Raw genomic sequence first — 27768 nt, 5'->3', positions numbered from 1 at the left:
TGGATAGGGCAAACGACTGATGTTAACGGAACACGTTGCCTTGGATCGGACGAGTTGGTCTATAAAAAGCGTTTGTAACCATTTTTTATAAAATGCATATGATTAGAAAGATGTTTCAAAAGTAGAATACAATGATCCACACAAGTTTGCCTCGAAATTGCGAGGTTTGCCTTTTACTGTGCGAACTCCCATAAATGGCCGACCGTGTTAGTCGACGAGGTAAAAGGAAAACCGTGCAATTTCGATGCATGTTTGTGTGGATCATTGTATTCTACTTTTACAACATCTTTTAACCCATGTGCATTTCATAACAAACGGTTACACACGTTTTTCAAAGACCAACTCGACCGTAGGCAACGTGTTCGTTTAAATCTAACAAGGGGCGCTGGCTATCGGCTAGACTAACCATCGCAGACCCCAGCAGAGCGCCCACAACATGCAGACGACCAAATCTGTGTTTTGATGATTGGTCCAATGTGATGTTTGTCAGCTGTACCCACATTGAAATACAGATGTGGAAAGCTAACGTCACTTCACGTTTATCCAATGAAATCATTGTATCCAATGAAATCACTGATAGTGCAAAAGCAAGTATAGGGCCGCTACAATACCCAAAGGGTTTTCAGGGTGTAGGCCTACACACATTTTCCCTATTGTGACTTGGGGTTGTTGACTACCATCTTGATGTACGATTTAGATGATTCCCTAAAAAAAAAGTGGCATTATTGACTTGGAGACCAGCAGGGAGACTAACTCGACAGGCCTAGGGACTACTCATATAAAATTAAGCAGAGTATTTAAAGGCAGTGGACACTATTGGTAACTACCCAAAACAATTATTAGCATAAACTCGTACTTGTTTACGAGTAATGGGGAGAGGTTGATAGTATAAAACGTCGTGAGAAACGGCTAAGTGACGTAGTTTTTGAGAAAGAAGTAATTTTCCACGAATTTGATTTCGAGACCTCAGATTATTTCACTTTTGATCGTTCACCACAAGCAGTTTGTGCGGATGGGATGATGTTTTGCACACATGTGTAGAACACAGATAACTAATTAACCTGTTGATGTTATTATTAACAATCGTGCCTTCAGAACTGTATAAATCCAGTCGTTGATATGCATTATGATGTCCTTACCAAGTAGATCAACATCAATGCGATTTTGTTTATATTAAAAAGGAAAACAGATAAACGTAAAGTTGTGATATAGGCACTTTTCGAAACCTCGGCTTTGGATTCGGCTCGGCTAGCTTGGCCCCCGGTTGTTTTGACATTTGCCCGTGCTTTGTGTACGCGCTCAGGGCTTCAGACAAGTGGACGGAGCCCGAAGCCAAATCCAAAGACGAAGCCGTGGATTCGAAAAGGGCCAGAGTAAACAGTGCATGACAATAACCAGCCTCTGGAAAGAGAACTGGATCTTTTTATCTTTCATTGTGCAGTAATATTTGTAAGTTTTTCTTTTACGGTGGTGCTTTTTTTTATCGGGCATTTCAAGATGCTGCGTTCAAATAATGATTGGAAGGCTGAGTAAAGGAATTGGATTCACGAGTGAAGATAATTGGACTTAAAGGCACTGGACACTATTGGTAATTGTCAAAGACCAGTATTCTCACTTGGTGTATCGCAACATATGCACAAAATAACAAACCTGTAGAAATTTGTGCTCAATTGTTCATCAAATTTTGCAAGAGAATAATGAAAGAAAAAACACACCTGTTACTTTACTTTGTGTGCTTTCCAGATGCATAATAAAAGGCTTCAGCTTAAGTATTTTATTATTTGAGTGAGAAAGTACCTCTTTCTAAAAAAAACTACGGTATTTCAGAGGAAGCAGTTTCTCACAATGTTTTATACTTACCAACAGCTCTCCATTGCTCGTTACCAATTAAGTTTTTACGCTTACAGCTATTTTGAATAATTACCAATAGTGTCCAGTGCCTTAAAAAAAAAAGCGACTTGGTGTGATGCCACTAATTACTGCCAATTGATCATAAAAATACAGGGAATGTTTTAAGTGCAAACTGGCGCCATTTTGTCTGATTGGTCAGTTGTTGTTATATTTTATAGTAATAGGATGACATTTAATGTGGGAAACTCCAGCCTTATAACCAGATGATACCAAGTCTTTCAAAAACTGAGGACGGTTAGCTTTTTTGGTTGTTTCTTTGATTATGTAAATGTCACTTTTTTTTGCGAGATAGTGACGAGCAAGTTGGATGAGATTGGAAATTCGTTGTCCTTTGTCTTTATTACTCGGGCCGTGTCCAACTGACGGCAACGGCTACGGCTAGAATTCTGCATTATCATGTGTTGAAGTATAGGACGTCCCTTAGCAACTCCATTAGCAACAGCCGTAGCCTTAGCCTTAGCTGTAGTAGCAAATCGGATTCTGTCTTAGTTGTTTGTTTTGTGTGTGTGTGTGGGGGGGGGGGTAAGGGGTTAGGGGTCATCTATCTAAATGCAATGTATATTAAGGCACTTCGTTACTTGACACTTTTTTTATGAGTAACCATGTATGACTTTAAACAAAAATGAGATTTATATATTTACTTTAAATTCACGATGACTTAAGTTTAAAAAAAGAAAAGAAACTAACAGTATTTCAAATATTTTAACTCTATTTTGGCATAATGGAATCTTCTGTTGCAGGAAAGAAAGATCCGTTTAAAATAAGTTTATGAAAAGTGTAATTATTATAGTATTGTGATAAGTTAAAGTGGAAACAAGTGGGCCAGGCAATCCTCGAGATAAAATGTTCACCTCTAATTACAGTTTCTTTTTTTTCCTGGTGTTTCCCAAACAAGACCAGTGAGACACCTGTCTCATAGGGAAGGTACATGTTTGGTAATTGTCAAAGACCAGTCTTCTCACTTGGTGTATCCCATCATAAGCATAAAACAACAAACCTGTGAAAATTTGAGCCCAATTGGTCATCGGAGTTGCGAGAAAATGATGAAAGAAAAAACACCCTTGTTGGACGAGTTTGTGTGCTTTTAGATAGGAATAAAAGACTTCTAGCTAGAAGTCTTTTATTATTTTAGTGAGAAATTACCTCTCTCAAAAACTACGTTACATCAGAGGGGGTCGTTTCCCGCAATGTTTTATACTACCAACAGCTCTCCAATGCTTGATACCAAGTCAGTTTTTAAGTTAATAAGTTTTTTGAGTAATTACCAAACGTGTACCTTCCCTTTAAAGGTTTTTTATGAATTGTTGTCATCATTTAATTGGTACACTTAAAAAATATAATACATTACTACATTGCGTGGAAATTAGCATAAAAAAATGTTGCTCCTTTCAATACATTTCAGAGACTCGATTTAATTTTTCAGAGCTAAAAGTGTCTGAAACTTTTCACTGCTGACTGTACGATGTAACAATATTCCATTACCCCATACACTATCTGTATTCTTAACAATGGAAGGGATTGCTTACCGATGTCAAAGGTTAAAATTATCTTTAATTTCCTTTGGAGTGTTTTGACATGGTTTTGAAGAGTAGATTGACCCCTTATTTACATAATTAAGTTTAAGGTGCCACTCATGATGTAATATTAGATTTAAGTTGATTTAGGAACCTATAATCATGTTTTTTTAGGAGCATTAATGTGTTCTTACCATACATTGCCACCTGTTTGATTCATTTTTAAGTGCTGCATTTTCATGAAGCAAATAAGAAAGAAAGAATGATGGTGTAACGTGAATGAGCAGGATACCAGCTACTAATGTACATTGCACAGCATTCTGGCTGGTCACCAGTGTAGGCCTACAAGCTTTTACACAAAAGCATCAATATCTACCATAATAGTAGAATACCCAACGATTTTGACGAAAGTATGGTGTTCCTACAAAAATAATGACATCTGAAAGAAATATCGTTTTGGTAATGTTGAATTCCCACTGCTTATTAGTGATTAATGGGTAAAATGTTTTATTATCATAATTATAATGTGATTATGCAGATTTTTTTTTTTTTTCTGACTGTGAATAAACGATTGTAAATGTTTTAAACATTCTGTGTCCATATTGAGTTATCATTTGTAAATCTGTTTTAAATATTACATTTTCTGACCTTTAAGACCGAATTACACAAACGATTAATTATGTCATGATTGTATGGGCTTTTAATGTGGGCAGACCCACCGTCCATGGGCCCTGAAGTTCACACTCACCCTTTCAAATTGCGTATTATTTTACACTTTATTTAAAGAAAATAAATATACAACAAATAAACTCTTCAGCTAAAGTGAAATGGAGGGTAATGGGAAGTTATTTAACACCAGTGTTTATGTTTGGTTCAAAGGGTTGGACTGTCTTGAGTTGGTGAATCCGGTGTGATTCTCTATGCTTGCGGTGTGTGTCATCACCCTTGCGAAGCTTATGTATAATTGTGCGGTTTAAAATTTAATATTTGTAAATAAAGGTAAAATAATGGACGAATAATGAATTACATGTTGTATGATTAACTATTTTGTAAATATTGCTTTAAATAAAAATTTTTACTGTTGGCGCCCCATAGAGTCGCGACCCCAAAACTATGGTTATGACGTCACTTGGAAAAGTTTGTGCGTATGAGGCCGTGTCCGAAACGACGACTTCGGCTACAGCTACGGCTAGATCGCGCGCGTCTGCCTATTCTTCAACACTGGTAGACGCGCTGATCTAGACGTAGCTGTAGCCGAAGTCGTCGTTTCGGACACGGCCTAAGCCACTTAGGAATGTCAGCTGCGCATGTCTGTTACTGCTGACAATGGGTTCGTCTATCTCCCATAACCTTTTGACAATACCCGCTGGTATTGTCAAAAGGTTATGGGAGATAGACAAAATCCGTTGTCAGCAGTAACAGACATGCGCAGCTGACATTCCGAAGTGCTCCGCATTCACTCCAATAAACCTGTTCTCGTGAGCACATTTGGACGGCGAGCGCGACAAGGAATCCCTCGCACTGTACTGTGTATGCTACGTGTTGTTTTATAGTAAGTTTGAATATATGCTTCGGGACCTCTCACACGAGAATGGGACTTGAATCAAGTCTACAGTGCAACTCGACCTTTTATTCAGGCGACTTGTTGAACTCGTCGACTGCTGTACCAATGTGCAAAAGGTCGAGAGGTCATAACTTTGGCTGCTTCAGCAAACATTAGGCTGTTAAGATAAAACGGTAGCGTGTAACTCCCTAATGCATCTTTGACGGTTCCTGAAAAAAAAGTCAGATGTCACAATTACATAAAATAATGATCGTAGTAATCTCTGGTGACTTTATGTCAAGTAATAGTTTGGTCAATGAACTATCATGCGGATTTTTATCTTTGAAAAAAAGGATAATAACCCATTGCGGGATTTTCTTTTAAAGGGAAGGTACACGTTTGGTAATTTGGTAATTGCAAATTAACTTCAAAACTGATTTGGTAACGAGCATTTGGAGAGCTGTTGATGGTATAAAACATTCTGAAGTATCATCGATTTTGAGAAAGAGGTAATTTCTCACTAAAAATAATAAAAGACTTCTAGCTAGAAGTCTTTTATTCCTATCTGAAAGCACACAATGACAAGGGTGTTTTTTCTGTCATAGTTTTCTCGCAACTCCGATGACCAATTGAGCTCAAATTTTCACAGGTTTGTTATTTTATGCTTATGGTGGGATACAGCAAGTGAGAAGACTGGTCTTTGACAAGTACCAAAGGTGTACCTTCCCTTTAAAGGGTTTGGATACATTTCGTACGTCACAAAGCTCAAAAGTCGTCCTTTACACCTTTATTCAGCCGAGACTCGGGACCCAACCCATAGCCAAGCGCTATACTACACATTGTCCATAGTGAAAGCTGTAAAAACCATCAATCTCTTGTTAAGCCATCTTTCCTTGTTATGTTCAGACTGAGTTGTACTTCCTGGTTCGTTGTCAACACGTCATTGTAACAACTTTGGGTCTGGCCCAAGTCCAAAACCAATCCTCGAGTCTGGTTGAAAGTTGTTCACACGACACTCTCTGAACTCTGACCTACCTACATAGTTCCCGAGTCAGTCTCTCTTAAAGGCAGTGGACACTATTGGTAATTACTCAAAATAATTAATAGCACAAAACCTTACTTGGTGACGAGTAGTGGAGAGCTGTTGATAGTATAAAACATTGCTAGTAAAGGCTCCCTCTGAAGTAACGTAGTTTCCGAGAAAGGAGTAACTTTCCCCGAGTTTGATTTCGAGACCTCAGAATTAGATTTTGAGCCCTCGAAATCAAGCAACTGAAAGCACACAACTTCGTGTGACAAGTGTATTTTTTCTTCCATATTATCTCGCAACTTCGACGACCAGTAATGAGCTCAAATTTTCACAGGTTTGTCATTTTATGCATATGTTGAGATGTGAGAAGACTGGTCTTTGACAATAACCAAAAGTGTCCAGTGTCTTTGACGTTCAACGGCTATTTCCCCTAAGAATCCAGGTCGCTCTAACAGTATATCAGGAAGAAAAACAAACTTTAATGCGGGTACCATCTGTTTAATATAAAATGATCTACAGATAGGCTGTTGCTCACTCATCTATACATTTCTACTCTATTCAGCAACGAAAGGAGTCGTGTTTTGTAGTTGCAGTTATAATTGAGCAAAATGGGGTTGTTTATCCGTTCGCTCTTGGTCATTCTGATTGTGAAGTCTCAAGTTGAACTACAAGTTGAAGCTTCCAGCAACCAGAGAACAGTTTCATGTGATGTAGATACAAATAGTAAGGTAGCCGAGTTAAGGCTTATAGTAGAAAACTACCTAGTCATTCTTGAAGATGAACTCAGAAACACACAAGACCAGGTGAAAGAGCTCAAAGTAATAATGACTGATAATCATGAAACTGTTTCATCTGAGCTGGAGGACACAAGACGTACGATGGCTGCAATATCAACCAACCAAGAAACAGCCACCTCTGAGCAAGAGGAAACACGTCGAATGGTTAGTGAGTTGCAGACTGCGGCAAGACGTACAATGGCTGCAATATCAACCAACCAAGAAACAGCCACCTCTGAGCAAGAGGAAACACGTCGTATGGTTAGTGAGTTGCAGGTTGCAGTAACTACCAACCAACAAATGGTAACTGTCGCACTAAGAAACACAACACTTCAGTTAAAAGACATAAGACGTGAAATGGGAGTCAGTGGGCGTCAGGTGGAAGAGCTCCAGGAGTCAGTATCTATGACGAAGATCCATGGTAGGTTTTGTTTGCTTGCAATCGTGGTTAAACCATGGAGGTAGAAAAAGACACAAGCACACAACTTTATCTTTTAAAGGAACACGTTGCCTTAGACCGGTCGAGTTGGTCTTTGAAAAGCGTTGATAATCGTTTGTTATTCAATGCATATGGTTGGAAAGATGTTTTTTTTTTCTTTTTTGGTAGAGTTTTTCAGCGCGTCCACATCGCAACTGTTAGAGCTCCGGTTTTTCTTTTAAAGTTTGGTGTTTTTTGCAGATATTTGTGTGGTGCTTAACATTCCGCCCCTCACTGAAAGACTTGAACAGCTCTCTTTGAATTTTGGTAATTCGGACCTGTCCTCAACCACATAGAGAGTGGCTGCCTCCTGCATGGAACAATAACCTTAGGAATTCCGACTCTTTGTCTAGTATCAGGTGCAGAACCAACCGATACAGGTCTAGCGCCATTCACTACCTCACCAGTATTTTGAACATGGAAGTGGTATTTTGTCAAAATAAAGCTTTTGTCACTAAAATATGTGGTTTGATGAGTGGAATATGAATAAACAATTAACTATGGTTTTAAAAAAATTAGTTTCCATTTTATTTACAAATTTGAAAATTAGCCCGACCCGAGAGGGCGCTGTTCGTGACGTCAATCGAGGCGCGATGAATCGCATGCAGTACCAACACAAGATAGTGACGCTTGGCGAAAGCTAAAAACATGCCCTAAAAGTTGAAACAATACCTGATTTTTTGTCACGTTAGGCAACTGCTCATTTAGGTTCGTTACGTCTTTCAGTTACCTTCTTCGACTTCCCCACTAGCTGGACAAATTGTTGGGATGGCGTTATGTTTAAGAAAAGAACTTCTTTCTTCATGTCATCTTTAGTTGTTTTGCTGCATCCAGCAGCAATACACCTGGTCGACATTGCCGGAAAAATGCAAGAAAAAAACTTGTTCCAAACGTACAAACTCACGACTAGGACTTGAATGTACTTGCACGTACGTGTGTTCGAATTCGATGTTCGATCGAGGCAAAGTCTGCCTCGATTGACGTCACAAAAGGGGTAGGCGGAGTCACCCCCACACCACTTTATTAATTTTTTTAAGCATATAAATCGTTAAAAACAATTACTCAAAAATTATTTTATTGTTTAGAAACATATACTCTAATGTTTGAAGATTTTTTTTTATATTTCCAGATGACTTTAAAACATTTTAGCAGGCCTCCAATTTTTTTTGTTTTGTTTGTTTGTTTGTTTGTTTGTTTGTTTGGGTTTGTTTGTTTGTTTGTTTGTTTGTTTGTTTGTTTGTTTGTTTGTTTGTTTGTTTGGATGTTCGTTTGGGTGTTTGTTTGGGTGTTTTGGTGTTTGGGTTTGTTAGTTAGGTGTGCTTGTTAAAATGTATTGTCTTTGTTTTATCTAATTTAAGTTCTCATAACGTCTCTTTTGTAAATGTAAATCTGTATTTTAATTTTTGTTATTTTAATTTTTGGACTGCGACAAACAGATGTTTTTTACAATAAACCACTAATAATATAATAAAAAAAAGTAGAATACAATGATCCACACAATATGCCTCGAAATTGCGTGGTTTTCCTTTTACCGCGTCGACTAACGGTCGGCCATTTATGGCAGCCAATTTATTTGACTCCCATAATGGCCGACCGTGTTAGTTCGCAAAGTAAAAGGAAAACCACGCAATTTCGAGGCAAATTTGTGTTCCTTTAAATACTCAAGATTAAGTTTAGGGGAGACTGTTGTACCACAAACGACCGTTTGCATGGCGGCCACCTTTAATGTCAATCTACGGAAACCTGCACTCGTGTGTACGCACTGCGCATGACTCTCAGGCAATCAGTGGCGTCATATGCAAGGGGTCGATTTAATCACCATTCGAAACGTACTTCCCACCCCCCCCCTCACACACACGCATACACACCCGATCGTAAGCGTTACACCTTCTGTCTGTTATAAACATGCGTTCAAATTTACTCATACACAAAAGTGCCACGACGAGGGTGTTGTCACTCTCTTGTCCGAGTGGTGTCAGTTTCGCTCTTTTGAGAGTGAAAGTCAAACTGTGTTACTCTTTTTGAGTGAAATTGAAACAAACTAACTTCACTCTAAATCGAGTTGAAAGTACCCGTCTTTCACTCTAAGAAGAGTTTTTCGTCATATGGCTCTTTGCAAGAGTGGTATGGCGGACAAAAGGAGTGTTTTTTCACTCTTTTACATTAAGAGAGTTTGTACTGGACGCCTTTTAGTAATTGTTAAAGACTAGTGTTTTCACTTGGTGTAACTCGACATTATTATGCATAAAATAACAAACCTGTGTAGTCGTCGAATTTGCAAGAGAATAAAGAAAGAAAAAAACACCCTTGTCGCACAAGTTGTGTGCTTTCAGACGCTTGATTTCGAGACCCCAGCTGAAGTCACAAATTCAAATCAAATATTTTAGTGGGAAATTACTTCTTTCTCGAAAACTACGTTACTTAAGAGGGAGCCGTTTCTTACACTGTTTTATACCACCAACAGTTCTCCATTGCTCATTACCAAGTAAGTTTTATGCTAACGATTATTTTGAGTAGTTACCAATAGTATTCAGTGACTTTAAAGAGAGGGATATAGCAGATGATTCTCATTTCAATCTTGTCCTGGTATTCTGTTTTCCATCTATACTAAAATCATTATCTCGTTTTTTATATAAGGAGTCAGAGATTGTTCCGACGTGCTCGCAAGAGGTGAGGCACGCAGTGGCGTTTATGCCGTGAAGCCGGACTCCGGTAGGCCATTCAAGGTGTACTGTGATATGGAGACAGACGGCGGAGGCTGGACGGTAAGACAATGGAGGACTTTCCATCCAAAATACATGTTTTTTAGAAGTGTAAAGTCTAAAATGTTATGTGAACACAAAGCCATTCAAAATGATGTGCGTTAATTTTTCTTCGATAGGTTTTCCAGCGGCGTCAGGACGGCAGTGTAGATTTCTTTTTGGACTTTGCCAACTACAGCCGGGGCTTTGGGAATCTAGAGGGAGAGTTTTGGCTCGGTAACGACAACTTGCACCGTCTGACTGCTCAGGGCGAGTATGAACTCCGTGTAGATCTCACAGGCTTCGACGACGATACCGGCTTTGCCGTGTATGACTCGTTTACCATCACCGATGTGAGCGATAACTACACGCTGACTGTAGGAAAACACTCTGGAACCGCAAGTACGATTATAAGTGGATACTTGTAGTTATACAGAAATATTGCAGGGTAATCTGTGTCCATCGTTGTGACCGATTGCTTTTGGTAGGTCTTAATGAAAGACAGAAAAGCAACATCGTGATTCAAATAGTTAAATGAGAAATCACCTCTTTCTCAAAAACTACGTTCCATCAGAGGGAGCCGTTTCTCACAATGTTCACATCTCTCCATTGCTAGTTCAAGTAGGTTTCTAATAATCATTTTGAGTAATAACCAATAGTGTCTGGAGTGCCTTTAAAAGTGAAGGGGGAATTGTCTATGTTTTGTTCCTCAACTCCAGACGGAAAAAGGAGGGGTAGAATTTTGCATCCATTGCTGCTCAAACCAATCCGAAAATTGGAGGGGTGTAACTTTTATTATTCTTTGCTGCCCAACACCAAGTAAAAAAGAGGAAGATAATGTTTATCCCTTGAAACTAAAAAATTACAAAATGTACGGCAAACAACTTGAATTCAGCAATTTTAAACTCGCTGGAAACATTTAACAGAATCGTAAAACCACAATTTGAAGGAGAACAAATAGAACGTATAAACGTTAAATCCGGTTTCGATAGCAATTTTCGAACTATCTTATTAAACTGTAACTTAAAGCAATTGCACAACATCGGTAAACAGTATTGTCCAAAGGCCACTTCGTGTATCACAACATATATATAAAACAACAAACCTGTGAAAAGTTAGGCTCAATCGGTCATCGGAGTCGGGAGAAAATAAAGGGAAAACCCACTCTTGTTTCCGCAAGTTTCGCCATGTCATGAAATGTGTTTATAATAAATCCGTTATTGTTGAAATCGAAAATTGATAGGTGTTTTAATGTTTTCTCGAAAAGTACCTTCTGTAAACTTTGTAAGTCTGTGAACTTTTAATTTGTGTTTCTGTTCAGAATGTGTCCAATGGCTTTAAAAAGAAAACAAAATGCAGTTAAAAATGAACCTGATTGTGAAACATTTACTTCACTTCTCCCAATATCCCAGTTCCATTAATTGATAAATTTGTTTCTAATCACACCTTATCGGCCTAAGTTATGTTCGAAACAAATTAATGTTTAAAGTTACCTCCTGTCAACATCGCCTTTATTTACACGTATGACTATAATGGCTACGTGTGTTATTTTACAGGAGACATGTTATCATACCACAATAACATGGCCTTCTCGACCAAAGACCGAGACAACGATGCCTATTCTAGTAACTGTGCTGAGTGGTACGGAGCCTGGTGGTACCGTGCCTGCTTCGACTCCAATTTGAACGGGAGATACTTAAATGAGTCCTCAGCTATAACCCGAGGAGAAATGAGGTGGAATGGCTTTTCGGGTAGCCGCTCACTCAAAACAACTGAGATGAAAATTAGAAGAGAAGTTTAGTCCTTAATTAAGATGGATACCATTATAAAAAGGTATGCAGTAATAAACATCTCCTCATAAATCACCTGATCGCTTCATCTTATTAAGTTTCTCGTAATGTTTTAAACAATAATAATTAAACCTGTACTTTGAAACCAAAAAATGGAAAACATGTACAACAATTTAATGTGAATTAACTTTTAATGCAATGGATTGAATGAGACATGTATAAAAAATATTAACTACAATGGATATGTCCTGGTTAATTAATGCTCAGATATAATCTATGACAGAAGTATAATCTATGAATGGAATCTAAAATAAACAACTCTGTAACAGGTAATGATCCAACTTGGGTAGGTTTCTAATTTCCTGTACTCAAAATCTTTCAGGTTGGATTCACTGGCAATCCCAATGTGATGAAACTTTCAAAGATTGGTTATTTTGCTAATTAAAACTTGAGGCTGGGTGACTCATTGTTATATCTTTGAATAACAATCATATAGCAGCCTGACAGCGCAAGGAGCACTTCTGGTTTATCTCTCTGCTTAAGTTTTAATTTCTACATAATTTTGCCTGCTTCAAGTGTATTTCCTGCTAATAATTATGGAATCAGTTTCAAAAGCCATTTTGATTTTAATTTGATTTTTGGTTTTGTTTTTTTGTTAGCTTTGGTCAAGGTTTCTTATAGTTTATTTTGGTTTAGGTTTACCTTGGTTTTCTGTGTTTGAAGTTCCGAACAGAGTCATTTTTAAGGTTTAGATCACAAGTTCATCCATTTTTGGTTTGCAATGTTTTATACTGCTTTTGTTAAATTGTCTTATAATCAATAAAGTCATTTTTTATTTTTTTTTGAGAAACCTATACTTTGTGTCATCTGTTCCTATTTTGTTTGTGCATTTCCTCGCGTCTTTTCCTCACCCGCTCTTGAGTGTGTTTTATTAGTTATATTCAATATAGTTTTCATAGTGTACCCTTTTTCCAGGTTACATTTCATCACACGGCGATTGTTATAATTTATGCAACTTCTTCAATTAAACGAGAAGTACCCTCCTTCGGCCACAACTGATTTTGAGGTAAAACATCGTTTTTGTTAAGCATGATAAGTTAGTCAGTTCAAAGTCTAGTTTAAAAAATAAAAAATAATAACCAAATAAAATCAGCCCAGACAGTGCAATGATTTGTGTTACCTACCGCTGTATACAAAGTGTAGTGCAGTGTACATGTATGTACTTCATACTTTCTGGAATATTAACCCGTGTAGGTTAATGGATAGATCGAAAAACAACGTTGTTGGTGTACGTTTTGGTCCAATGATTGACCAAAAAAACACACACAATATTTTTGTGCGCAAAGCAAATAAGCCAGTGTTTTAACTGTGGACCAAACATTTTTTGTTAGTGCATAAATAAGTCGTCTTGTCTAAACTGAATTTCCCATCTGGGATAATAAAGTGAATTAAATTGAATTGAATGTTGAAATTAGAATAAAAGGCACTGCAGCCGATTTCATGAAATGCTAGGATAAATCCTATCTCGAGTTAGGACGAGTAACTCAGGGTGTCGTGGCCGAGCGGAAAGGTGCTCTGGTGCTTCTGTTCAGCAGAGTGTGGGTTCGAATCCCGGTCGTGACACTTGTGTCCCTGAGCAAGACACTTCACTAAAATTGCTTATCTCCACCCAGGGGTAGATGGGTACCTGTGAGGGCAGAGATGGTTCTTGTGATTGATTTAGCCGAGTAGCGCACAACTAATGTTGCGCAGGCTGCATACTCCCCACCGGGGAGTTGAGATGGTTTAAGGAGTGATTTAAGGCCCAGTGACCAGGGGTAATAATGTTAAGCGCTTTGGGACGCCCTCTGGGTGTGAAGAGCGCTATATAAAAACGGATTATTATTATTAACTCGTCCAATAGGAGATGGGTTCAATGCGTCGTAACATCTAGGCCCATGGTTACGGAACTGAACTGAACTCGTCCTAAGTCCTAAAATTGATTCTAAAGTTAGGCAGAGTTTGGTGAAAATGACGGCTGGACACGTTTGGTATTGACTGTCAAAGACCATTCTCACTTGGTGTATCTCAACATAATGCAGAAATAACAATCTGTGGAAAAGTGGACTCAACTGGTCGAAGTTGCAAGAGAATAATGAAAGAAAGAAAAAACGCCCCAGGTAAGCTAGCTATCGTGCCCCCCAACTCGCAGTGGATAGGGCAAACGACTGAAGTTAAAGGAACACGTTGCCTTGGATCAGACGAGTTGGTCTATAAAAAGCGTTTGTAACCATTTTTTATAAAATGCATATGGTTAGAAAGATGTTTTTAAAGTGGAATACAATGATCCACACAAGTTTGCCTCGAAATTGCGAGGTTTGCCTTTTACTGTGCGAACTCCCATAAATGGCCGACCGTGTTAGTCGACGAGGTAAAAGGAAAACCGTGCAATTTCGAGGCTTGTTTGTGTGGATCATTGTATTCTACTTTTACAACATCTTTTTACCCATGTGCATTTCATAACAAACTGTTACACACGTTTTTCAAAGACCAACTCGACCGTAGGCAACGTGTTCCTTTAAATCTAACAAGGGGCGCTGGCTATCGCTAGACTAACCATCGCAGACCCCAGCAGTGCGCCCACAACATGCAGACGACCAAATCTGTGTTTTGATGATTGGTCCAATGTGATGTTTGTCAGCTGTACCCACATCACCTCTGACCAATTGAAATACAGATGTGGAAAGCTAACGTCACTTCACGTTTATCCAATGAAATCATTGTATCCAATGAAATCACTGATGGTGCAAAAGCAAGTATAGGGCCGCTACAATACCCAAAGGGTTTTCAGGGTGTAGGCCTACACACATTTTCCCTAATGTGACTTGGGGTTGTTGACTACCATCTTGATGTACGATTTGGATGAGTCCCTAAAAAAGTGGCATTATTGACTTGGAGGCCAGCAGGGAGACTAACTCGACAGGCCTATAGGGACTACTCATATTAAATTGAGCAGTGTATTTAAAGGCAGTGGACACTATTGGTAACTACCAAAAACAATTATTAGCCTAAACCCGTACTTGGTTACGAGTAATGGGGAAAGGTTGATAGTATAAAACATTGTGAGAAACGGCTAAAGTGACGTAGTTTTTGAGAAAGAAGTAATTTTCCACGAGTTTGATTCGAGACCTCAGAGAATTTGAGGTCTAGAAATCAAGCATCAGAAATCACACAACTTCGTCACCGTGTGACAAGGGTGTTTTTTCTTTCATTATTATCTTCAACTTGTTTGTGTATTATAACATTATGCACAGCTGTGCTCGGGAGTTCATTTAGTGGTGCTGTGCACCCACATACCTTTTCGCAAATACCATTGCGCAGGCGCAAACTGTCGAATGAGGTGCATGCTGGTCTAGCTAGTACCCAAATTTGACAGCTATAGCTAGACCACCATGCATCTCATTCCACGTCTATTGTGCACGTACAGAGTATTTGCGACAAGGTTAAAAATTACGACCTTGCCACCAACTTCTGGCCGTTTTTATTGTTTTGCTACAGCAATCTTTTATTGCCTCAGTCTTTGTTTGACTCATTAAATATACACAAAAACAAAACAACTCAACAGCTTTCTACTGAATACAACATTCTGGACCATTTAAGTTTGGTTTAATAATTTCAAACACTTCAATTGGCATACATACATGTACATGTATACATCATTCAATAAATGAAAACACATCGTTTTAGAAGACAAAGTTTCCTGGGGGAAAATAACTACTCTCAATGTGAAAACTCACAGATTTAAATGGTTCATACCAGTACCAATCCTCCAGATAATTACTTCCATCTAACACACCATCAAAGCTTGAGTAAAATAGATTTTATAACCTTGCAAACAAAACTGCTTATTAGTTCAATTGTTGCAATCAAAATGAGCCTAAAATATACAAGCTCGAAACTCCTTATAACAATAAGAAAGCCCTTTTGTTTGTGGTCACTGAATTTGATGAATATTTCAAGTATGTTGATTTGGTTGCATGGTGTGACAATTGAAAGCTAAAAGATGAACTTAATCTAATCTTCTGCACAATGGCACATGTACACCTTAAAAACATATAAAGATGTACAACTAAAAAAATAAAATGTCTACCAATGAAACACTGTAAACAAATAAATATCACCTCAGCAAAGATTTGTCCTATATTACAGTTGTAACTATAATATCTAAATTTCACAAGATTGAATATCCTCATGATTAGTTTTTTTTTAATTATCCAGTTCATATGGGCTCAATTTCATGGCTTTGCTTACTGCTGAAGTCTGCACTTACGATCACCATTCTTCGCTTACTGTGAAAGCCAAGCACAGGTTTTCTGTACTAGCTGTGTAAGCAAAAAATGCCTAGTATATTGGAGTATGCACCAGCTAAGTTCCCAGCTAACCATGAAATACGCTTAACATCAGCATGGAATTCCCTGATTCCGCAAGCGCTGATTCTTTGCTTACGGTATAAAGCAGAGCCATGAAATAAGGTCCCTGTCTGTCACAGATGTCTACGATGGTTCAGAAATTAAATGCACATATACAAAGATTTTTTCTAAAAGATTTGTTCATTTAGTTAATAACAAGGATTGCATTTGACAGTGTGTGATTGATTTAGAAAAATTACTCCTATCCTAAAGATAAGAAATGCATTGATAGTGTAAAAAGAACAGATACGACCAGGTCAGTATTAATCCAGGTAAATATTGCACCCAACTAGATAGATACCTTCCAATTAGGAAATTGGGCAATCTCTGTAAGCCAAGAAATTACAAAGACATCTATTCTAATGTTTCACGTTTTCCTTTATAAAACATTTTTGTTTTTTATTGGAGAGTGGTCAATTTGTTGCCACAGGTTTGCCCTTTACTTTTTTAGTGACTGGCCAGCAAGACCTGGGCCAAGTTTTATGGCTCTGCTTACTGTAAGCAAAGAATCTGCGCTCGCGTAAGCACGGAATTCTGCACTTATGTCAAGCTTATTTCACTGGTTAGCACGGAATTCTGCACTTATGTCAAGCTTATTTCACTGGTTAGCACGGAATTCTGCACTTATGTCAAGCTTATTTCACTGGTTAGCACGGAATTCTGCACTTATGTCAAGCTTATTTCACTGGTTAGCACGGAATTCTGCACTTATGTCAAGCTTATTTCACTGGTTAGCACGGAATTCTGCACTTATGTCAAGCTTATTTCACTGGTTAGCACGGAATTCTGCACTTATGTCAAGCTTATTTCACTGGTTAGCACGGAATTCTGCACTTATGTCAAGCTTATTTCACTGGTTAGCACGGAATTCTGCACTTATGTCAAGCTTATTTCACTGGTTAGCACGGAATTCTGCACTTATGTCCAGCTTATTTCACTGGTTACCAAGTGTATTACATGTTACTTAGGAATTCTACGCTTACAGAGCTGGCGCAGAAATTCGCCACTTGCTTGTAAGCGGAGAATGATGATCGAAGTGCAATAGAAGTAGAGTTATTAATAGTTGGCTGTTGTTGCTGTTTCAAAGTGACCGTCTCTCCCGATGTGACACTGACCACCTCCTGGTCAGGGGTCACCATGATCGTTATCATCCGTGAGCTTCCTGCCATCAGATCCTCATCTTGTTGATGCTGTGCGGATTCCATGGTTGGCTTTCTGTCTCTCCATCTCCTGTCGTTGCTGCTCCTCCAAGCCACTCCTGATAGCCTCTAAGTCTCTCTCAATATCCTCCGTCGATCAATTCGGGATTTTTCTCTTCTGAGTGACACGTCTTGGCCTGCCTCTTGCTCCGCCACGCCCTCGTCTACTCCTCGGAGCCATCCTCGTGACCGTGTTGTCAAGCATATGAACCTTCTATAGAGAAACCAGAGTGCCTGAGTCTGACTTGCCTTGTCTTGGTTAAGAGAACTGGATGTACTTCTTCGGGTTTCTCATTATGTTCGGAGATGTTGTGAGATGGAGTCTTGGCATCGACGATGGATTCAGTTTGTTTCAAAGCTTCGTTTGACAAATCACCAAGGACAGATTCATTCATGTCACATTCTATATTGGATTTCAGTGCTTCCCTTGTTTGTGCCCATCTCGGACAATTATGAGCATTCTTATATTTCTCACGGGCGAATCCTTTATTACATACTTTACAACGAATGGTATAGTCATCGGTATGAATTCGCATATGCTCCGCCAAATTGGGACGTCGGCTGAAACACTTGAAACACTGAGGACACTTAAAGGGCTTGATGCCGCTATGTGATATGATATGTGCTTTGAGTTTATCGGGACGGTTGAACATCTTCTCACATCCAGTCAAGGAGCGGAACGGACATTTGAGTTTCTTGACAGGATCGTGAGTGAGGTTAATGTCTCTTTAGCTTATCCGGGCGGTTGAACGTCTTCTCACAAGCGTCACACTTATACGGTTTATCCCCGCTGTGTATGAGCAAATGAGACTTAAGATATAGTGATCAGTCTTGAAGGATTTCTGACAGATGTGGCATGTGAACTGCCCATAAGCGCTGTGGGTTGGGAGATGGCGACGGAGGTAGCGTTCACAAGGGAAGACCTTCTTACAGTGTGGGCAGCCGTAGTGATGGGTCGTTGTTGCCAAGTGGTGTTCTAAGGCCTCCGGGGTTGAATAACGGTTCATGCATTTATTACATCGATACTCCCTGCGTAGAATAAAATGTAAAACTCATTAGTATACGGTTACCTAAGCTTATTAAAGGCAGTGGACACTATTGGTAATTACTCAAAACCTTATTTTGTAACGAGTAATGGGGAGAGGTTGATAGTATAAAACATTGTGAGAAACGGCTCCCTCTGAAGTGGCATAGTTTTCGAGAAAGAAGTAATTTTCCGCGAATTTGATTTCGAGACCTCAGATTTAGAATTTGAGGTCTCGAAATCAACAATCTAAAAGCACACAACTTCGTGTGACAAGGGTGTTTTTACTTTCGTTATTATCTCGCAACTTCGACGACCGATTGAGCTCAAATTTTCACAGGTTTGTTATTTTATGCATATTATGTTGAGATACACCAACTATGAAGACTAGTCTTTGACAATTACCAATAGTGTTTAGTGTCTTTAAATATCCTTTGAACATTTCCTACTTGGGGTTTGTTTTCCCAACTGTAACCAATAACTGTTGCAGTCATTGGCCAATAATTGACTTAAGGACAATTCAACTGAAACAGGTTTTGGTTATAACCACCACAATGCAACCCAAATCTAGTCATAATATAAAGCTTTGAAATGTTGACTTGTATGGCATATCGCAACTGTTGTGGCTAAAACAGATTTGTTGCTTTTTGGTGAAACAGTGCAGTAAGAACTGAACGTATCAACTTGCATCTTCTTCTGTGTGAGTAAATTTATTTCTGTATTGACAGCAGACTTGAATACTCGATTCTGATTGTTCGACCCTTAGCAACAAGAGGTGTGATTTATATTGCATGGCCCATATCACACCCTGCATATTGTGCTGTTTCAACACCGCATATTGCGTTAAGCTGCGCATCATGTTTGCCTGAAAGCTTGTGTATAGAACAATATAGTGCGTCTGGGTCCCTTATCCATTATCCAACAAGGCCGAAGGGAAACAGAAGTGCTATAATTTGTCATTATACCACTCGCACTAGAGATTGGCTTACGGTCTCATGGTTTCAAGCGTGCGCCCAGCCGCAGTGCGGTAATCTTCAATTATTGAAGCAGCACTTGAAAGGAAGAAGAAGAAGATTTTTATTCATTCAGTCGATGCGGAGCATCGGATGATCGCCCTCCAAAAACGTTGGTCCTCCATTGCTGTACGCATCTCTTCCCGACGCAGTCCAGAGTCCCGGCACAAGGTGTCCACATGGGTGGTTTGTGGTCTGCCTCGGGAACAGTGACCTTGAGTAGGGGCCCAAAGCACAAGCTTGCTCACTGCCAGCTCAGCATGTCTGAGGCAGTGACCTGCTAGTCTCCTCAGCCTTCTTGCCCTTATCTTGGTGCTAACTCTCGGTAGTCCACCGTAAAGTTCCAGGTTTGTGACATGCCTCTCCCAATGAATCTGTTTAACACAGCGAAGCATTCTCGTATAGCAGCCGTTCAGTCTCTTCTCTAGACGACTGGCTAGTGTCCAGTTGTCGATTTCACAAAGAGTTAGGACTACTCCTAACTTAGGACTAGTCCTAGGAGATATACAAATTGCATGGATAGTCCTAAGTTAGGACGACTATCTGGTCCTAACTCGAGATAAGACTAGTCCTAACTCTTTGTGAAAGCCACCCCAGGACTCGCATCCATACAACAGTACTGATTCCACAGTAGCAGTAAAGAACTTTACCTTTAGGGACTGGGACATCTGACTTGACCATATGTTCTTCATGGAGTTGAGTGCCTTCCAGGCAAAAGCGATACGACATTTCACATCTTTCTCGGTGTCATTAACCCACGAGCCCAAGTATTTAAAATCTGTTACCCGGTTCTGCTCGGAACTGACGGTTGTCTTTAAGGGGGTGGTAGTGTTGCTGCACTGCAAAAACGTTGGTCAAATTATTTGTTGAGCAAAGTAACTTCAACAATTATTGGTCGATAATTGCCCAACAAAACCAATAATTGGTGTTGTTGGGCAAACATTTTGTTTGCCAATTTTTTGTTTAAAAAGCGGAACAAAAGTTGGGCAAGTGTTGGGCAAATAATTCGTAATCTGAAATTATCATAACTGTTGGTTACACTTTTGCTTATTTATTGGGCAACTTTTTGGGTAATTTTAATTACTTTTGATTGTTGGTTAAAATGATGCACATTAGTTGGTCAAAATCATCCGATCATGCGCACTACGATCAAAGAGTTGCCCAAAAGTTGGGTATGGTATAAAAAACATAGCGATATTTTCCAACATGGCGAGTGGAGGAGTGGCTGTGACGAGCGGGGTTGTCCAGTAGATATAGATCCAATTTGAAGGTTAGTTTTTAACTAAATATGAAGTTGTGTTTTCTATTCAGTCGTGCACAGTCGTGACAGTTGCAGAGCGAGCAACACAGTGACACAACTGTTGAATTAGTTTCAGTTTTTAGTTTCAGTTTTATCATGCCATTATGTGCAATGCCGGTTGTGGCAAGTATGCGTGTGCTTGCGCTGCAACTGTCACGACTGTGTACAACAACTGAACAGGAAACAAACTGTATTTAGTTAAAAACTAACCTTCCAAAGCATCTACAAACCACTGAGCACCCTCTCGATTTTGAGAGAGATGTCGAGGTCACAGCTCACTACCGTTTGCCATCGTGGAAAAGATATTTTCTATGCCTGGTTGTATGACGTATCACAGGAGAAACTGTAAACCAAAGGGTTAAATATATTCACCATTGTTGGATAACACCGAAAAGGGTTAAATCATTAATAAAATCATCGCCCAATAAGTGGGTTATTGATAATGTATTAAATACCCAGAAAATGGGTAAACAAAATATTACCCAACTGTTGGTTAGCAAAATATACCCAACTATTGATGAGGAAATATTACCCAATTATTTGGCAATCAGAGTGCCCAACTTTGATGGGTAATATTTTGCCCAAAAGTTGGAGGAGTTCACTATTCGCCCTTAATTGGGTAAAAGGTTGGGCATTTTTTTACCCAATTTTTTTACAGTGTGTTAAACATCATGTACTGCGTCTTCCTGGTGTTGAGAAATAGCTCCACTCTGGCACATTCGGTCTCTGTTCTTTGCAGAATCAGCTGAGCTTGCTCAATCTCATCAGATATCAGAACGATTTTACTAAAAGAGCCTAAACCAACGCCTTTGAATGTTGAACAGAGAAAGTGGGTCCTACAAATGCTGTGTAATTATTATTAGTATTCTTACTTCTAATGTTGCCTTGGTCCTTGGTTGGGATATAGACTATGTGAGTACTGATGAACACCGAGCTCATACAACGATGGGAAGTGTTTACTGCATAGATGACATCGGTATGACATCTCACTCTCATGAGCTTTAGTGTGCTCCAAGAAAGAATACAGATCCTTGTAGGTTGTGTTGCAGGATTTCAGAACGCACTTGTACACCTGCAACAATGATAATCATACTTGGGGTCAAATTGGGTTTCAAAGCCTCTATAATGTGCATCAGACCTCTTTAGTTTGCATTCATAAAAGGCTACTTCAATTCTCTGGGGTACTGTGTGTAAAAAGACCTTTAGATCAGGAAAAAGTATGTCTCTTCTCCCATTCCATGTCAACATGGTCCAGTGGTTAGACTGCAAGACTTGCAATAGACCGATCCATTAAGCCCCGCCCCATTACGTTTTGACACCAATCACAACCCATTGCGCAACCAAAAGTCCGACAAATTAAGGTCCGACATGCGTGTGCGTAGGCTTGGCGCACCCGGCAGAGTTGTGCAGAATGACATTGGAGATGCGCACATGTTCTTGCTCACACGTGCGCCGTGGGCGGAGCCTAATGGATCGGTCTATTGCAAGGTTGTGGGCTCCAAACAAATCGCGGATTTTACAATGACTAGAATAAGTATTGTTTCTTGATTTGTATAATTCTTAATCGTAGACATTAAACCAATGTTTTTATAAGAGAGGTTGGCTGTTGCCAGCTTGGTGTGTATATCCCCTTGTGGGAGTTTGCCGAGTTCCTTTAAGGGTTATCTAGAAAAATGGACAAACGAACACCTGTTCTTACCTGCTCATTATTATGGATGGTCATGTGCGTCTTGAGGTGGTAATATGTCTTCAATTTCTTGCCACAGTACTGACACACATAGGAGCTATCAATCAATAATTCCTGCCCATCTTCTGTGGTCGCAATAAAAGTATTACCTCCCTCTGAATGGAACAAAAGTTAATTAAAATACTTTAAAGGCGGGGTATAAAGTATAATGGCAATTACTCCAAAAAATAAATGACCATGAAAACTTCCTTTGTTAAAGCAATCGCACAACATCGGTAAACAGTATTGTCCAAAGGCCCATACATCTTGTATCACAACTAATATATAAAATAACAAACCTGTGAAAATTTAGGCTCAATCGTTCATCGGAGTCGGGAGAAAATAACGGGAGACCCCACCCTTGTTTCCGCACGTTTCGCCATGTTATGACATGTGTTTTAAATAAATCCGTTATTCTCGATAACGAGAATTGGTAATTGTTTTAATGTTTTCTCAAAAAGTAAAGCATTTCATGGAATAATATTTCAAGGGAAGTCTTTCATCATTACCTTCTGTAAACCCTGTAAGTTGTGCGATGTGTGTGCCAGCCACACATCACAGTCAACCCGCCAGTTTGCAGACGATCCGTTCCCGTGAACTCCGGTACCGGCGGCTACAACTGTACGACCGTCCAGGAAATACTTCATACAGTATCAATAAATCAAGAAGATACAACACGTAAAGTAGATACTGTTTCCTCCGAGCTGACCGATACTAAACGTACAGTCGAGGAAATGCAGAACACAGTCTCAGCGGTCTCCTCGGAGGTACAGGGTTTAAGACGACAGCTTGAAGATCTTCAAGTGTCTGTTTCTACCTTGGTTGAATTCCTTCATGTTAGACGTAAGTTTATTGCTTTACAGACATTGTAATAAAGGCTATATAAAGATTGTTCACGAAGCCGAAGATAACTTTGTTGCAGTTTAAAGCAGTTTAAAGTCACCTGGAAGTGGTATTTTTTTCAAAATAAAGCTTTTGTCACTAATTATATGTGTTTTGATGAGTGGAATGTGAACAAACAGTTAACTAAGGTTTTAAAAAATCAGTTCTTATATTATTTACAAATTTAAGAGTAGACCCCGACCCGAGAGGGCGCTGTTTGTGACGTAAATCGAGGCAGACTTTGCCTGTAATGCGTAGAGTAAACACAATTGCAAAGTACATGTACGGACCAAGTCGTGAGTTTGTACGTTTAAAAGAAGAAGGAAAAAGTTTTTTTCCCGTCACTACCGACCAGGTGTATTGCTGCTGAATGCAGAAACAAACTTTTTGAAATGTACCAACTCACGACTTGGACGTACATGTACTTTGCACGTGTGTTTACTATACGCATTGCAGGCAAAGTCTGCCTCGATTGACGTCACAAAAGGGGTAGGCGTAGTCAGCCCCCCCAAACAACTTTAGATATTTTTTAAACATATAAATCGTGACAAATAATTACTAAAAGAATTATTTTATTGTTCGTAAGCATATACTCTTATGTTTGAAAGAAAAAAAAAATCATGTTCCAGGTGACTTTAAAGTCACCTGGAAATAGATGTTTTTTTTCAAACATTAGAGTATATGTTTCTGAACAATAAAATAATTTGTTGAGTAATTGTTTTTAACGATTTATATGTTTAAACAATTAAATAAAGTTGTGTGGGGTGACTCCGCCTACCCCTTTTGTGACGTCAATCGAGGCAGACTTTGCCTCGATCAAGCATCGAACACACGTACGTGCAAATACACGTACGTGCTGATGGCTGGATGCAGCAAACCAACTAAAGATGGGGTCAGTTTGCAAGTCTTTTCCAGCGCTGTGCACTCTCTTAAATTATAACATCTATGTCCTTACAGTTGGTGAAATAAAAACTTGTTTTTATTTTATTGTTTACATATTGTGCAGTTGCCCCTCCAAATGTCTGTTCCGAGAATCTTGCGAGGGGTGAATTGATCAGTGGCGTGTACCTGGTTCAACCTCTAGACTCCGGTGAAGCTTTCCAGGTATACTGTGATATGGAAACAGACGGTGGTGGATGGACGGTAAGTTTACGGATTATAGTGAATGAGATAGCACTCATGTCTAGAATATATTTGTAAATAAGAATAAGTTTGATCAAGTCAAAGAAGACCAGGGTTATTTTAAAAACCTCCACGTTCTCTTGATAGGTTTTCCAGCGGCGTCAGGACGGCAGTGTAGATTTCTATTTGGACTTTGCCAGCTACAGCCGGGGCTTTGGGAATCTAGAGGGAGAGTTTTGGCTCGGTAACGACAACTTGCACCGTCTGACTGCTCAGGGCGAGTACGAACTCCGCGTAGATCTCACAAGCTTCGACAACGTTACCGGCTTTGCCTTTTATGGGTCGTTCAGCATCGCCGATGCGAGCGATAACTACAGGCTGACTGTAGGAAGTTACAATGGAACCGCAGGTACGATTATAAGTGGAAACTTCGTAGTAATACAGAAATATTGCAGGGTATTCTGTGTCCATCGCTGTGACTGATTGTTTTTGGTAGGTGTCAATGAAAGACAGAAAAGCAACATTGTGATTCAAATAGTTAAATGAGAAATCACCTCTTTCTCAGAAACTACGTTCCTTCAGAGGGAGCCGTTTCTCACAATGTTCACATCTCTCCAATGCTAGTTCAAGTAGGTTTCTAATAATCATTTTGAGTAATAACCAATAGTGTCTGGAGTGCCTTTAAAAGTGGAGGGGGAATTGTCAATGTTTTGTTCCTCAACTCCAGACGGAAAAAGCAGGGGTAGAATTTTGCATCCCTTGCTGCTCAAACCAAGCCGAAAATTGGAGGGAGTGTAACTTTTATTATCCTTTGCTGCCCAACACCAAGTAAAAAAGAGGAAGATGATGTTTATCCCTTGAAACTAAAAATGAAAAAATGTACGAGGAATAACTTGAATTCAGCAATTTTAAACTCGCTAGAAACATTTAAAAGATTCGTAAAATCACAATTTGGAGGAGAACAAATATAACTTATAAACGTTGCATTTAAATCCCGTTTCGATAGCAATTTTCGAACTATCTTATTAAACTGTAACTTAAAGCAATTGCACAACATCGGTAAACAGTATTGTCCAAAGGCCACTTCGTGTATCACAACGTATAATAATATAAAACAACAAACCTGTGAAAAGTTAGGCTCAATCGGTCATCGGAGTCGGGAGAAAATAACGGGAAAAACCCACTCTTGTTTCCGCACGTTTCGCCATGTCATGAAATGTGTTTATAATAAATCTGTTATTGTTGATATCGAAAATTGATAGGTGTTTTAATGTTTTCTCAAAAAGTAAAGCGTTTCATGGAATAATATTTCATGGGAAGTCTTTCACCAGTACCTTCTGTAAACTTTGTAAGTTATTTGTAAATCTGTGAACTTTTATTTTTTGGTTCTGTTCAGAATGTGTCCAATGGCTTTGAAAAGAAAACAAAATGCAGTTAAAAATGAACCTGATTGTGAAACATTTACTTCACTTCTCCCAATATCCCAGTTCCATTAATTGATAAATTTGTTTCTAATCACACCTTATCGGCCTAAGTTATGTTCGAAACAAATTAATGTTTAAAGTTACCTCCTGTCAACATCGCCTTTATTTACACGTATGACTATAATGGCTACGTGTGTTATCTTTCAGGAGACGCGTTAATAGCATGGCACAATAACCAGGCCTTCTCGACCAAAGACCGAGACAACGATGCCCATGCTTTTAACTGTGCTGAGTTATACCACGGAGCCTGGTGGTACGGTTACTGCTACAAATCCAATTTGAACGCGAGATACTTCAATGATGCCACTACGAACTCAGAAGGAATTAAGTGGTATGGCTTTTCGGGTTACCGCTCACTCAAAACAACTGAGATGAAAATTAGAAGGAAAGTTTAGTCCTTAATTAAGATGGATACCATTGTAAAAAGGTACGCATGCAGTAATAAACATCTCCTTATAAATCACCTGATCACTTCATCTCATTAAGTTTCTCGTATTGTTTTAAACCATAATAATTAAACCTGTACTTTGAAACCTAAAAATGTAAAACATGTACAACAATTTGATGTGAATTAACTTTTAATGCAATGGATTAAAAGAGACATGTATAAAAACCGTGACATCGGGTAGCTAAAATAGTTGCAGAAAGTAACTAATAAATGTCAGTTTAAACCCAATACGACCAGTATACTTAGTATGTAAGACTTCCAAGTACAAACGCATTGCTTATAAAACTCTCAAGATATCCTTCTAATATAACCCGTTCTAAATCCGACTCGTATAATGAGAGTGGATGCCACATCTTCATGAGTGTTTTATAAGCAATGCGGTGGCTCGTTGAATCGAATACAATAATTATTTTATTTTGTCAATTTTGTCATGAAAGATCCGGTATTTTAAGTTGTTCACATAGAATTTAGATATACATGTATACGAACATTAAAAAGGGCTTAAAGATGCTATGTCGGATTTTTGGCCTCAAACATTATTTAAAAAAATATTTTTTTGAGTGACTGGTATTTCAATTTCATCACCCGCTCTAACGAAAAAAAGATTAACTTTTACTTTCAATGGTCAGAAACCATGACAAAAATTTAAAACGTTTCTTATAAAACACATTAATTGGCGGGCTTTTCAAGCAATGGCTCAAATGAAAGCTTGTAACTTTCTCCACCCCCATCAAAATACCTATTGAATTTTAAATCAAAGTTTGTGGGTCAAATCGGCCAAAAATCTGACATAGCATCTTTAATACGGTTCCATACTAAATCGACGCCTTTTTAAAGGCAGTGGAAACTATTGGTAATTACCCAAAATAATTATTAGCGTAAAACCGTACCTGGTAACTAGTTATGAGGAGAGGTTGATAGAATAAAACATTGTGAGAAACGGCTCTCTCTGAAGTGACGTAGTTTTCGTGTGAAAGGGTGTTTTTTCTTACATAGTTATCTCGCAATTTCGACGACCATTTTTGAGCTCAAATTTTCACAGGTTTGTTATTTGATGCATATGTTGAGATACTCAAAGTGAAAAGACTGGGCCTTGATAATAGTGTCGTGTGTCTTTTAACCACAATATTGTCTGTTTAGTTTCCTAATAATTGTTCTGTTTGGGGTTTTCCCCCCAGTTTTGTAAAAACTGAATAGCAGTATGATATTATATAAAATCGTTTATTATTGTCTTAGCAATAAAACTAATGCTAAATGCAATGGATATGTCCAGGGGCCGATTTCACAAAGCAATAAAATTCATCGCAACACAAATTTTCAGTATCACCATAGTGATTTG

General features: G+C 38.9%; 2 protein-coding genes across 2 annotated transcripts; both read left to right on the top strand.

Moving 5' to 3' along the window:
* Positions 1-6566: 6566 nt before the first annotated feature.
* LOC139935029 (ficolin-2-like) lies at positions 6567-12534 on the top strand. The gene is made up of 4 exons (XM_071929479.1): positions 6567-7195; positions 9890-10017; positions 10134-10395; positions 11550-12534. The coding sequence occupies exons 1-4, from the start codon at positions 6607-6609 to the stop codon at positions 11792-11794; spliced, it is 1224 nt and encodes a 407-aa protein (XP_071785580.1). The 5' UTR covers positions 6567-6606; the 3' UTR covers positions 11795-12534.
* A 10562-nt stretch (positions 12535-23096) lies between these two features.
* Positions 23097-26675, top strand: LOC139934890 (ficolin-1-like). The gene is made up of 4 exons (XM_071929311.1): positions 23097-23336; positions 24382-24518; positions 24645-24906; positions 26129-26675. The coding sequence occupies exons 1-4, from the start codon at positions 23228-23230 to the stop codon at positions 26374-26376; spliced, it is 756 nt and encodes a 251-aa protein (XP_071785412.1). The 5' UTR covers positions 23097-23227; the 3' UTR covers positions 26377-26675.
* The last annotated feature ends 1093 nt before the right edge of the window (positions 26676-27768 follow it).

This window comes from Asterias amurensis, chromosome 3 (assembly GCF_032118995.1).
Source record: "Asterias amurensis chromosome 3, ASM3211899v1".
NCBI classification, from domain to species: domain Eukaryota; kingdom Metazoa; phylum Echinodermata; class Asteroidea; order Forcipulatida; family Asteriidae; genus Asterias; species Asterias amurensis.
The sequence above is the reverse complement of the archived record's forward strand: the minus strand, read 5'-3'. Positions and strand labels throughout refer to the sequence as shown.